Source organism: Pelecanus crispus, chromosome 1, assembly GCF_030463565.1.
Source record: "Pelecanus crispus isolate bPelCri1 chromosome 1, bPelCri1.pri, whole genome shotgun sequence".
Taxonomy (NCBI): Eukaryota; Metazoa; Chordata; class Aves; order Pelecaniformes; family Pelecanidae; genus Pelecanus; species Pelecanus crispus.
In genome coordinates this window covers 154479244-154493538 of record NC_134643.1, presented here as the reverse complement: position 1 = coordinate 154493538, position 14295 = coordinate 154479244, and the positions used below count along the sequence as shown (strand labels likewise).

The window sequence follows — 14295 nt, the reverse complement described above, 5'->3', positions numbered from 1 at the left end:
ACAGGAACTGAAGTTACTTATTTGGATACAAGTTGACTTTTGGACACAAAGACAGTGAGTGCCAGATTAATACTTAAACTTGCTGTGAAGTGGCCAAGTATCATTTACATCCCCTCCGGAATTAGAGCCTGTAGTTCAGGATACGTATGTGGCATACAGAGCTTAACCCGTAGTCAAAAATAGCCTAAGTGTAAGGCCTAACACATTTCACAAACTCAAGCATGTGTATCAGAAAAAACATTATTTATTGTTTAAATGCATAAAACGCAATTTATAGTGTATTGCATCATTAATCCAGTGATTTCAGTTTTAAATATACAAGTAATTGGTAGAGAACTCTGGCAGGTTTTTGGGGGTTTTTTTGCCAGTGACACAGTTTATTTTGATGTTTTTGTCTCTGATGGATTTTCCCCAGTGTCTAGTGTCTTCAGCAATCTGAAAAGGCCAGCTGCTTCTCGTATCCGACTGAACTCAATACAGAATGCTTGCACTTCTATAAACAAGTCCTGTACATTAATAATTTTGTTTCGGATTAAAGACTGAAGAAAGACACAAACAAGACGTACCAGGCGGTTCTGAAACAGAAGAGATACAGTTTCATAATCCAAATAAATATTTGCAACCAAGTCAGGTAAAGGACCGTTGACCCTCAGCAGTACAGCCGAGGCATTTCACGAGCAACTTACCTTTAGCAGAAATCTTGTTCCCAAGCTTTGTGCATGCTGCCCCTACTCTTCTACCTCTCATACTGCTACTATATTTAAAAAAAATGGACTCTTCTGCTCTATAGTACTTTACTTCTGGATACAGGAGCTTTCTCAAGATTAATCCCATGCACAAACAAAGCACCAGATCTACATATGCACTGTACTTAATTTCTTTTTTATGTAATCTCTGAATAGAGTCAGAGAGAAGGGATCATAGCCCAAGATGATGTCACCACTAGGGTACCCCTCTTGCTTAGTCTTATTTTCTACAATAAGACCATAAAGAAAAATGAGCAAGCTTCACATCTCAAAATTCCCCAGTCACCACATGATTAAGGCACTCCAGCTGAGAAGAGACAGCAGCAAAACTGATGCCAAACTTGCTTTGTGGGAAGTGCTCTACAGCTGAATTAGCGTATGACCCTCTTGCTCTTATTTTAGAAGGAAAGAAGTACCAGGGACACCTAATCCAAGATGACACTTCAGAGATCATGGCTGCGAGTTACAATTTTCCACCTGCTCCAGTGAAAAGATGGGATGTCAAGTGTTTCTCCTTCCTAAGGGCTGCTTAAGTAACACCTTGTAGAGCACGCTGGGAGTTGGGAAGTGGAGACTTAGCCACCTACAATTTGTCATACACAGATCCAGTCACTAGCCATCTGCTTTATACAGAGTACATTCTTCCTCAAGGACAAAAGCAGATCTTACTTTATCATTAAAGTGGTCTCATAGTTCACATTGTGAGAAAGAGTTGAAACCAAACCTTTCTCTAAAAGCACTATACACATGAATAATGTTTATCAGACAGAACTGAGGGGATTTGATAGATTAAGTGTCCAAAGTACGTAAGATTATTTGACACTGAAATAAGCTACCAACTATTTTTACAGGAACAGAGCTTACTACTGCAAAATTTGCTACCTATACCAAGAGAATTCAGAAACTGAGCAAGTTACTTCCTTCACTGCAATCAAAAGGCATCCCATGTTTTCTCTGCAACACAAATTAAGTTACAAGAGTAGTAATCGAGGAACCTGAAACTCGGAAGAAAAGTACAAGTGCAAGATGCTGGCTGACTCCCAATCTCTGAGGATTGTGCCTCTTTCACTTCCAATAAGAGGGGTTTTGACTGTGCTTTTCAAACAAAACATCTTGTGTCTCAGTTGCTGTGAGGCCTCATATGCAGTATTAACAAGTGTTAGATCTCACAAGCTTCGCGTACTACTTGGTGATCAGTATGTGTTCCTTGACCCTCTGTTCTTTTTTGTCCCATGTGCCTGAAGCACAGCTGCTATATGCTCTCAGCAGCCTCTTTGGGCACAGTGTCCCACTCTGTGGGCATATTCTCAGCTGCAGCACAGGTCTGCTGCTGTTTTCCTGTTTTACCAAATGTAACAGGCACAGCTATTCAGCAGGTCACAGACCAAGCCACCCATGTATGCCTGGCAGAATCCTAAAGCAGAGAAGCATCAGCAGCCACCAAAAGATAACAAACTGTTAGTCATCATCTGGAAGGGTACTGAGAACAAGACAGAGGGGTTTTTGCTGCTATCACATTGCACCCATATCCTTTGTACTGCACACAATTTTCTGTCTCTGCAGCTTAAGGATATAGTAGAGCTAGAGAAGGCACTAGAGAAGGACACCAAAAAAAGCTTAAAGGACAGGAACAGCTGCCTTGTTGCAAAAGACTAAAGAGGTTGCAGTCCTTTGGTATTGAGAGGAAAAAGCTGAGGCAGGACTTGGTCAAGATTCACAAAGCCTTGGGTAAACCGAACGTGGAACTGGTTTTCACCAATGATGTATCCAAGAAAACAAGTTCTACTGGGCACCTGGTAAAGCCAACAGATCCGTTTAGGATAGAAGGAAGTACCTCGCACAGCATGTAGACAGCCTGGTGTGCCAGAGGTGTGGAAAGCTCCCCAGGGTGTAAAGATCCCTGAAGTGGCTGCAACTTGCATGCTGGTACTGAGGAAGTATGACAGGCTTGGAAAACAGAGATTATGGTGTTAGGAAGACAGAAAACAGAAGGTTTTTAGGTCTTTGAGGAGATCTGCAAGCTGTTGTAGGTCAGTAATAGTCATGATTGAGGGGCAAGACTTCCACATGAGTTTTTTAACATCACCTCAAAAGTTTTGTACAGAAAAGAAACTTGAAGCTTAAAACTAAGCAGAAAGCAAACAACTAATACTGGGGGTGAAGAAAAGGCACACTGAGTGACAGATAAACCTGTTGCATGTAAGGACCTGAGTCACATAAACCTGCAGTTTTGCCAGGAAGAAGTGTATGATGTTTACAGAAAAACAGGGAATAGTAATTACCTGTGAAGTCTTGTAAAAAGGTGAAGAAACATCTTTTAAACACTATAAAGAACTGCACAGTGTGTTAGGAAAAAAAAAAATGTGCCTTTGAAATAAAGAAGCAGTTAAGACAGAATAACTTAATACTATCAGCCTTATAAAATCTCAGCACATATTACACAGAGCAATATATGGGATGCACTTTCCTAACCAATTTACTGAAGTACTCACCTGCATATATTTGTCTTTAATCTGTTCACAGGTGGAGATACAATTGGAGATATAAAGATGAATAAATTCAGGTGGGAGATCAACTGCAGTAGTAAGCCTGTTCAAATTAAAAATATCCAGTGGTTTATGAAGCCATAAATCTAGTGGTTCCATTGCAAAACAGATGAGGTAGACCTGTGGTATTAGTTTATTCCTAGTCATGTCATACAGAGCTGATTTCTGACAGCTTCCACAGACACATTTCTAATCATTTAAATGCCTTCATTAAGAGTCCAAAACTTTTTTTTAACTCTGACACAGTACAGAAGCTGAGTTAGACTCATTTCTAGTATGTTTGACACACCTACAAACATTTGCTACATCTTACAGAAATCAATGATACTGGTTTCCAATTTACAACAAAGCCCACAGGCTGAGTGCCAAGATTCTTCTGCAGTAAGCACTGCGATACAATTTTGCTTATTCATATTTGAATTTCAGGTGCTGAACTCCTTCGTTAAATATACAACCAGAATAACTCCTTTGTTACAGCAAAAGATTGGTTTCCTTCAGATCCAAGTTTTAGTCCTAGGAACTGAAACAATATGAATATTTACAGCTCAAATAAGAGACACCCTGACTAGATGAAAATGTTAGAGATTAATGATGCATCATCATTTCAGAAGTTTCTTACCTCAGAAGAATTGGAGAACTACTGCATTAAAGAATGGTATTAGTGTTATTTTTCAGGGTTAACAGCAAAGCACACCTATTTGTGGTTTCACAATACTGACTACTAAAGTATTGAAGCTGCCACTGTTTCTTAATTGAAAAAGCAATACCGCTCTCAAGATAATAACATACGCTAACGGTAGAACTGCCATAAAGTTACAACAGAATTTGACCAGAGTAACTCTAATCACAGTCCTATCTCAAGTAGTGAAAGGCGGGGGGGAGGGGGGGGGGGGGGGGCAATAAGGAGAACAGTGCATGTTTTAGACATTTCAGTTTCAAGTTTTTGTCTTATTTCACTTAAAAATCAGTGTCTCCCTGTTTGCACTGACAGCCATTTTGCAGTTTGAGAAAAGTTGCTCCTACGGTAGTTACACTGTGGGAGAACCAGCATGCCTGACTGGTGGTGTAGCTATCCTGGACAGGAGTAAAAGCTCTTTTCTTACCACTGTTTCCCCATGTTGTGATCATTAGCCCAACATCAGAGCAGTAACTGCCATCAGTCTGCACCAGCAGGGAGGGATTTATTTCAGAAATGTTTCTTTCCTCAAATGACATTTAAGGTGCAATTCAACTCTGCTGCAAAGAGACTGCTGAACGAGGCTGATTTGGTAGTTCACATTGCCAAGAAATGGGAGAAAGTAAGTGGGAGAGATGGACTTTTGTAGTTTGTGGGGATTAGCTGTCTGAGAAGTCTTCCCATTGAAGGGACTAGCATTCTGTTAAGCAAAATGGGTTGTACCTGTATGCAGAAGTTATTCCCAATGAAGACAGGGCATGAACGTAAAGCAGGATGGCTATTTAACAATGCCACCTTTTGTTCACTTAAGCCACATCAAGAATGCAAGTTGCATTTAAAGCAGATTAGCTGTTAAGTTTTTGTGGAGGATTCTCACAATAACTGCCCTTCTTCCCACTGTAGTCTTCTATCTTCCACACAAGCATACTTCAAGAAGGATCAAAATTAACATTTCCAGATGTCCCAATAAAACACAACTGCTATCTCAGTTGAAAGAGAAGACAGAAGCTAGAGACGAGGCTAATTTTTAAGATATGAGAAAAGAACGTGAATTCTTCATCAGAACAACTGGATTGTGACCCATTAGAGGGAGTGACAGTCACTACAGTGACAAAACCATACACATCCAGTAATTGGTCATTTTGCAAGTCAGTAACTAAACTTGCAGCTTCCTGGGACATAGGACATGTACTTGCCAGTGAAATTTATAGAGTAATCAGGAACCTGATGTCTGAATAAAACTTTAGGCACACCATAGATTGCAGTGACAGACTCCCTCCCTTAAGTGACAACCATTTTAAATCCTGTTTTGAGCTGAACATATCAATGTTTGCTAAAATGATTTTCTAGTAATTAGCAGCTCCAGTTGAAGTTATCCACATCACAACATGTATTTCCCCATTCTTTTCAAAGTAGAAACACTTTGCTAATATTAAAGAGTAACACAGTGTTTTCTTTGGATAAGCCTCTCCATTCTCGGAGCAGGAACTGAAATATTAACTAGCACAGCACCTGTGCAAGAAATGTGCTTTTCACCATACCTAATATGGTAAAATATGGTATGTTATAAATAATTAATATAAAATTATTTTAATTAAAACAAAATATTTAATTATTGTATAGTTTTATAAATAATTAATATAAAATGTAACATATATGCCCCCACCAGCATCTTTCTGCTGGGAAACTGTGGGTTTTTTTCCTGTTAAGTTGCAGTTTTGCTGCTGCTAACAGGAAGCTGTTAACACTAAAGTAATATTTTAAAATAGCACTGCTGTACAAAGGAACTTAAAAATTGTCAGCATTCTCTGAACTTAGCACTGAAGATGTTTAAGAGGTTCAATTCTTTATTACCAACCCACAGCTAACTAAAAACTCAGTCTGGATTAAAATAAGAGGTTTTCTTCTTTAACTACAGGCGCCATCAATAAGGAACTACATGAAAAGCAAGTAGACTTAGACAGTCCAGTAATCGTAGAAAGCAACAAATCCACAGCAGTCTCTTCCTCTGCAGGATTAGTCAGAGCACACTATGTCTTATTATTAAAAGAGTATTAAAAAACCACAACACCACAAACAGCATGGAGAAATTGAAAAGGGAATGATAGTTTGATACTCTTTTCCTTCACTGTAATCTGACTAGTCATTTCTTCAATTCCTGTTACTTTTTGGTAGGTCTTTGGAATGCATTCAAATACAGCGCTGTGGCCAGCCTCACAATCACTTAATAACTGTTCAGTTTTTTATTTTACATATTTAAGGAAACCTTCTTAGATTTGAGATAGTACTCACCGATTTACAACTTCCATTGAATGTAAGGACATATCCATGTTGACCAAGACAGAAAAATACTCTGTTATCTGACTAGACTGCATCAGTTTCAGCAACATTTCTATAGCTACTAAAGGATTGTTTTCAACCAGGTCTGGCAATTTGGCAGGAGTGAGACCAATATGGTAAACAAGCTTGGGGTCCTTTTCCAGTTCTCCAAGGAGCTGTAAAGAAAACAAACAAACAAATAAAAAACCTTGGGTTTGGGGTTGGGTTTTTTTCCCCTTAACTATTCACATCACTGCTTGAAGAAACTGCTATAATACATCTAAGCTACAGGAGAATGATAACCCTTTAGATTTAGGCATCTCTACTGAAGGACACTGGAGGCATACTTTAAAATTTCTATGTAAAGGCAACTGTGCCCATAAAACCTTTAATAAGGCATTTAGTAGTCTTTTATCAGTGGGTGGCAAGGAAGGGAGGAAAAACACCATGAAAAGCTTCAGCCTTCTTTAATTTCCTGTCCAGCAGAAAGGAACCTCAATTTTGAGTTCATTGTTGTCAGAAAAAGTTCTGCAAATAAAGGATATTTTATAGTGCTGGCATAATGATTATCAAAAAAGCACACTGAAATCAGGGGTAGTAACTATCAAATTGAGGAAAAAAAAAATGGTGTTGGCATTTCTGAAATAATTACTTATCAAAAGCTTCCACAGAAGCATGAACAACTTTGTTATAAGAAGATTTTTCCATGCAGAAAAATATTGGTGCCACTTATTGATCAACTATATCCAGTCAGTGCTATGAAATGTAAAGATTTCCTCCTTATTCATATAAACCCAAGTCAAAACTTTTGGGTTTTTACAATTTAAAGTCCTTGGAGTTTCCTGAATCTAAACACAGATCAATTAAAGTGATCCAACTTTTCTAAAATACATGAGTTTATAGACAGCTTGTTAGAAAAAGCCTTTTAGACTGAAAAGTGCATGATACTTACCTGTGTTTGCTGTGGGGAAGTCAAGGGACTTTTAAAAGCTTTTGCCATGATTCTTTTTATCTCAACTCCAGTGCTGTTCTTAACGCACATGGACTTATCCCACTGAATTGTGTGATCTGGCTCTATTGGATTTAACCAAGCCAATTCATCCTCACATATATGGAGCGGAGGTGGTGGTCGAATAAACTCTGGTCGAAAGTGACCTAAAATGGAAACAATGTGAAACATTTTTTAAGCTTCAGGTATTCGGTTTTACATCAGTACAAAAAGACCACCCCCAAAGCCCCCATTTCTTTAAGCTATTTTTAACACTGAGAACAGCATTACAACCTTATTTGCGCCCCAGAAAAACATTTATTTCTGATTTTTAGTGATGCTGTTACATCAGCCTGTTTTTCCCCTTGATTCAGATCACTAAGTTACTGATTCTGTGGGCTTTTTTCCTTCCACAGTAACTGCTTCCTTGGAAGGTGTTAACAGTCAATGCAGATTTAGACCTGAGAGGCATCAGACCCAGTGTTTTAGCCAACAGATGACACGGGTAACAACTTGAAGACAGGCTCCAGATTTTTGAAAGTCTGGAAATGCGAACACTATGGAGTCTGATCTGGAGACAGTCTGACGCAGTTTTGCACCGTTTCATTCACCTTCATTCCCATTTCATACCTTGAAAATACTTCTGAATTACATTACATTTCATCTTGAGAAGTGTAATAACATAGCAGGTCATGAGTTACAGACACGAAGATGCGAAAGTGCACATACTTTCTATAGGAGGTTTTGGTCCACTCACTAAGGCTTCCGTGATCTGGGAGGCAACAGAGCTGTCAAAACCGGAGTTGGAAGAATCTGGGTCAGGATCGCTGAGGATGCTGGGGAAGCTGGCCTTGCTCTGTGTTGGCAACTCGGACTGACGTTCTGAAAGAAGGCCAGTCCATAATATTAAAGCATAAAATTGAAACAGAGATGCCTGGAATACTAAAAGTAGCGAGAAACAAGCAGCTTTGGAGAAGAACCAGCTTAAAAAAAACCCCAAAACAAATGGATAACATGAACATGAAATTTAGTACCGTGTCAGGCAACTAGCACTCCAAGTGCCAGCTGACAGGGCAAGGGACAGAGGTATGCCACAAGGATAAAGAAGAAATAGAAATGAACCTGAAACGTAGTCTTGGCTTTAGAAGAGGTAAGTAACTGACGTAATCTGCATCTAAAAGCACATCAGTAGGTTCACATGGTACTCCTGAAACAGTTCACGTGCTGTATCTAGTTTTGCAATCACTTCTTCTCGGAGCAGGGAGATGAAAAAATCTGCACAGATACATTTACAGGCTCCACAATGATAATGATCATACTTGACCTGAAGTCAGCTATTCAAATTTATCCAACACATTTCAGTGGCATTGCGTAAGCTACTTACGCATTCGCTGTCAATTCTACACTACAGCAAGTGCTTGTGTGGAAAAAGATGGAGTTTAATTGTTATGTGATACTACATACATCATCACTAAAGCAAACCTGAGAAGAGCTCGAAGTGTCCCTTTTAAAGGCCAAATTACAGAACATAAACAAGTTAGATAAAAATAATATTAAATTTAGTATACACAGCTGAAGATTTGAAGACTATAGGGCTCAATATTTGCATTGTCAGATTTTTAGGTGTTCTGTCACAATCTTTCACTCTTCTGTATCTGAAGACTTAATGACTGATCATCTATATTCTCTGTATTATTTTGAGAGATCATGTTTTCCATTGCTTTGGCAAAAAAACCCAAAACAAACCCCAGCAGACAAAAAAACAGAAAAAAACCCACTACAGAACACCACCATACAGTCCTCCCCTCTCCACAGAGGGCATTAAGCAGCAGATTAAGCCATAAGTAATCCAAAGTCCAAAACTGTTGGTACCACACAAGGAATCCCTTGAAAAAGTTCCACGTGAAACTAAACACTTCTTTTTCTGACTAATTAAGTATAGTCCTGTCAGATTTAGTGTACTGTCCCTATCACTTCTAAGCAAAGCGTGCTTGCTCCTTTTTGTGCAACTGCATTGACCCTTCCCAGCTTCCCATACATATGAACTATTTCATGTGACTCCAACCAAACCCACGAGAGACACTGAAACTGTGAGTGATGAAAGGATCATCAAAACAAAAGCACCACCCATAGCTAATTTATTTTTTGGGCTTTCTGTCCTACTTTATCCAAGTCTTTCAGACCACGCAACCATTTGCACATGTGCTCACTGAAGCAGCACAGCAGGGTACGTTTTTCTGTTAAAGGCAACAACTAGCGTAGTTTTCAGTTGTTTTAAAAAAAAAAAAATTAAAAGTCAAAGTCCAAATGAGCTGGCTTATAAAACATGTCTTTGACTCTATAAACTGTTTCAAACACCAGCTTGTGAGTACTTTCATTTAGCTACTGAACAGAAAGGTTGATTTAACAAATGAAGTTTGGGGGGCAGGGGGAAACACATTGGCATCTTTTTTCAGTCTTTATAGTCTAGAACTTAAGTCTATCAGCTGGTAGAAATAAATCACTGATGTATTTGTATCCCCATAATCTCAAATGATTAATGATGCTTAATTAGAAATCTAAAGTTTAAGATACAGTCCTTCAAATCAGTGAGTTTAGAAGCCTGCATGAGCCCTTAATAATATGCATTGACGCTCAAAAGCTCACCCTCACTGCTTCAAGAATTAGGGCTGGATCAACAGTTTCAGGTAATCAGAAGCAAGAATCAGAAGGCGACAATTTAACAGGAAAGAACATAGCATCTTGAACTAAGATATTTAAATTAAAAAAATTAATCTGAAAACAATCATTTAGGTTCCCTTATGGAGCTTTTTTTTTTTCTTTTTACAGGTAAAAAGAAGCTTTCTTTGATTCTTAAAGGAAAACTCTACAATGTATTACAAACTTAACTTTAATACAGGTCAATTACTCTTAAATCAAATAAGGGTTAGCAGACAAACAGTTACAAGCACTTTCCCAGAAGACCCATCCCTGCAACTAGGAGAAAGTGTCTTTTTTTAATATGGTAACACACCAGATGAACAAAACCAAGTTACAGGGAGAGACCGAGGCTTGAACGAACATTCTGTAGACCAAAGGGAGAAGAGAACAAAGCAAGTTTTAATACTCATTCCCCAGATACTCTATTCCAACACTCTCCTTCTGGGGGGGAAAACCCCAAACCAAAACAACAACAAAAAAAACCAAAACAAAAACGAAAACCACACCCAGAAAAAACACTATACAGTTGCAAGTGAATTGTCACAATGAGCTCAAGTTCAGCAGAAAAGCCAAGTATTTTTTCCTCCGTTTACAAAAAAAGGATTGGTATAGATATACTAAAAAAAAAATTAATGCTTTCTATTATATTTAAGTTGATTTTGCAGGCATATTTTAAAGCAAGACAAAATATCCTGCTCTAAATAGCCCTGAATTCATCTCGGGGACCACAATTCTGAAGGGCCACCAAGTCTTACAGCTGTTATGTTCTAGGAAATGTGGGGGGATAGGGTGTAAATGCAACCCCTTAAACATTGTACCTAAGCACCTTAACACAAGTCTATGCACTGTCAGCAGCACAGCTTTGTCCTGCATATTGAATCATTAGAAGAAATACACTGAAAACTTCTGAAGAATTCACAGACCTTCTGAAATAATGACAAATGGAGAGTCAAGAAGCATCACAATATTAAAATGAGCAAAAGATTTATCTTTATCTTTTAAGAAAGTGAATAGAAAGCAGACATTTATTCTAGGGAGCTACAGCAAGAAGCCTGAGAAAGCCTGCATGAAGCTTTTTCAGATGCAGCTTGTTTTGTTACATAACTCCCACAACTGCTCGTAAGCAATTAATTATGCATGTTTACCATATTATGTAAATAATGATACAAGCATGTCTTACAGGGCTTAATTTTGCAAAGCCCCATTAATGACTTTATACTGTACTTTAAGCCATCAGTGTCTTCTATTTTAAATAAAGGACAAATTAAAATGCATGGCCTAGAGTACCCATCCATACAACTACAATTTTGAGGTTCTCTACATGTTTTATTTTTAATGAGAACAAACTGTTCAGAAGGCAAACACAGTACCAAGGGGAAAATAAATAAAAACAAATGAAAAAACTCCAGGCTTCTTTAAGACATCACATATGCCTTCTGCTAAAAATCACAAGTTACCTGAAGTTTCACAAAATCCGAATTCATGGAAGTATTCTAGAAAACACAGACAGGATGAACACAACAAGAACCAGAAGGGTTTGCTTCCCCTTGAAGGTATGTTAGGGTACTCAATTTGCATTTTCAAAAGATCGCACAGTCTGGAAATAGTAGCTGAGGAGGACACCAGAGGACGTTTGCACACTGTGAACAAGCCAGTGACAGACACTACAGAAAAAAATGATGATACCAAGATACAACTGCGGGACAGAGAAAGCCTAGTTAGTGCCTGACCTCAGAGCAGTAAACCACATTGTACAGATATAGAAGTGGGATGGTCAGTCTTCAAGCGAGTAGGTCCATTTGCACATTCTTAGGAAAAAAAGCCACTATTTTTTGCTGTCCAAACTGGCTCCTTGTTCCCAACAATATTTTCTATTTCAGATTAGCTCCAGGTGTGACTCATCAGTCAACGTGATCAGAACAATCAAGTTCCTGCTCCTTTTCTCCTGCCAAAGGATAAGCATCACATTGCTTTTCTTTTGAATCCAGTAAAAGTAGACCACCTGCCCACTCTTGAGCTAACACCGTGTAATCTGACTTTGTTTTATAAAACTGAAGATATAATTGTAATAGCCAATTTGCCAGGTACAGCTGAAGTACCGGTATGTGACAGCGTGACACTTACGCTATGCTGTCTCATTCTAGAAATACTGTAAAGAGTGAAAAGGGATAAAAATACACCCCCCCAAAAAATCACCCCCAAAAACTGCCCACAAAGCTTTAGATGAAAGTCTTCCTATACTTACAAAATGTTCTCATGTTTAAGGCAGTGATGTATAAGCTTACAAAGCTGCTCGTTAAGTAGGATAAAACAGTTCAGGGGTAATCTCTGCTTGAAGTTTCTCTATGGGCTTGAAAACCCTAAAGCACAGTTCAACCTTTTTCATATTTAGGATGGACAAGAGTGTTTCTCAGGTAATTCATAGCCATGTTACAATCAGCATTTCCATTCATAATTGAACCACAGCCACAAATCTCCCTTACCTGCTAACGCCAGCTGAAGCCCGCTTATATCCACTGACTGGGCCATGTTCCCCACGTCCATTGAAGCAATCTGCCGAGGAGTCTTCTTGAACAGTTCTCTAGGGGGGGCCAGCATCAGTTGAGAAAGAAAGAATTTTTCTGGAGGTGTTATGGGAGGTAAGAAGCCTGTGGAGACATAATGGAAAACAATCCCCGATTTTTAAGGCAGTAGCATTAATGGTTTCCATATGCTTCAAGCAGAACAAGCAAAAATAAAGCGCAAAACAAATGTGTTAAGTTATGGCAAGATCAGTGCAACTGAAGAGTCGTCGTGAGTACATACAAAACTGGTACCTACTCAGCGCCTAAAGTGATGTAAAATACAGCATTATACTGATCAGTATCGTGCATCTCGACACGCAGCATCTGATGCTCAGTCAGTCATAGGGGTTTCTTTACATGCTTTCTAATTTAGACAACTAGTGAGCTATTAACTAGGACCAGACATGGCAACTCATACTTTCAGTTACAAAAGTAATTTTTTTTAGAAACTGATTTACCCATGGCCATCGTGCTTGCATTTACTGAAGGGGGAGAAAGTGTTTCACTCTCACGTACTTCTTCAAGGGGTTTGTTTCACAGCTTTAAAGCTGTCAAAAGCCTCCTATTACCTCCAGGTTCTCCTAAGGGCTTCCTCCCAAAAACTCCGCGTTACGGTCCAACCAAGCGGCCTATCCGCCACCAAGCCTAGAGACGCCGGCCGTGAAAAATTCCCACCGCTTTTTCCAAGCCCGTTAAGTGCAAAGCCACCGGCGGCTGGGGGTAAGAAGGTAAGGAGCGGCGGGGAGGGCTCCTCTGCCCCGGCCCCGGCCCCCGGCGGCGGGACGCACCTGAGAGCGGCGTCCGCTCCGCCTCGTCGCCGCCGCGCTCGGGCGCGGGGTTGAGGAGGTGGGCGAAGACGGCGGCGAAGGGGTTGGCGGCGAGGGGCTCGGTGCGGTACATCTCCCAGAGGAGGTAGAGGGCGGTGAGGCGCTGCGCCGGGCTGGGCAGCAGGTCGGGCTGCTGCAGCAGGAGGACGAGGACGGAGCCCAGGCGGAAGTGCTCGGCCTTGCCGAAGTAGTGGTGGAAGGCGCTGGAGAGGCCCTCGAAGGTGCTGCCGCCCGCCTCCTCCGACACGATGCTCAGCAGGCTCGACAGCTCCTTCGGCGACAGGCTCATCCTGCCGCCCGCCGGCCCGCCGCCGGCCGCTCCGCCCGACTCGCCCGCCTCCGCTCCCACCTGAGTGCCGGGCGCCGGGCTCCCCCCGCCCCCGGGCATCCGCCCCCACCCGCCGCCGCCGCCTCCCGCTCCGGCCCCGGCCCGGCCCGGCCCCGCCGCTCTCCCGCTGCCGTAACGCCGTGCGCGCTGTCGCGCCGGCCCCGCTTTACGGCGCGGCCGTAAGGCGACGGGGCGTTCCGGCTCGGCGCCGGGGCGGCGAGGAGGCACGTACGCGATTGGCCGCGCGGGGGGCGGGAGGAGCTGCGGCCCGGCCCCCGCCCCGCCTCGCGGAACGGGATTGGCCCGAGCCGCCCGGCGGGGGCGGGGCGGGCGCAGGCGATTGGCTGGCGCCGCGCCGGCTGCGCGCGCGGCGGCCGTTGGGGCCGGCAGGGGGAGCCGGCTCCGCAGCCGCCTCAGGCGTCGCCTGGGGAAGCGCTGAGGGCATGGGCCGGGGGGAGAGCGTTCCCTCGTACGTGCTGAGAGAAGAAGGACTTTCTCAGGAAAGTCCTGAGAGCAGGCACTGGTGCTGCTGTCTGAGCCTTCTCGTATCGGTGCTCCTCCCAACTCACCCAGCCCGGAAGACCTTGGCTTTCTAGTTAGC

General features: G+C 41.6%; 1 protein-coding gene across 2 annotated transcripts; it reads right to left on the bottom strand.

Moving 5' to 3' along the window:
- Positions 1 to 224: 224 nt before the first annotated feature.
- CNOT11 (CCR4-NOT transcription complex subunit 11) lies at positions 225 to 13754 on the bottom strand. 2 transcript variants are annotated; one of them, XM_075712013.1, is made up of 7 exons: positions 13328 to 13754; positions 12459 to 12623; positions 8005 to 8157; positions 7240 to 7442; positions 6261 to 6463; positions 3239 to 3335; positions 225 to 575 (listed from the first exon to the last, which is right to left on the bottom strand). In XM_075712013.1, the coding sequence occupies exons 1-7, from the start codon at positions 13752 to 13754 to the stop codon at positions 378 to 380; spliced, it is 1446 nt and encodes a 481-aa protein (XP_075568128.1). In that variant the 3' UTR covers positions 225 to 377. The 2 variants fall into 2 exon arrangements, with proteins under 2 accessions (XP_075568128.1, XP_075568138.1); XM_075712023.1 differs by lacking the exon at positions 225 to 575 and adding an exon at positions 582 to 2693.
- Between the last annotated feature and the right edge of the window lie 541 nt (positions 13755 to 14295).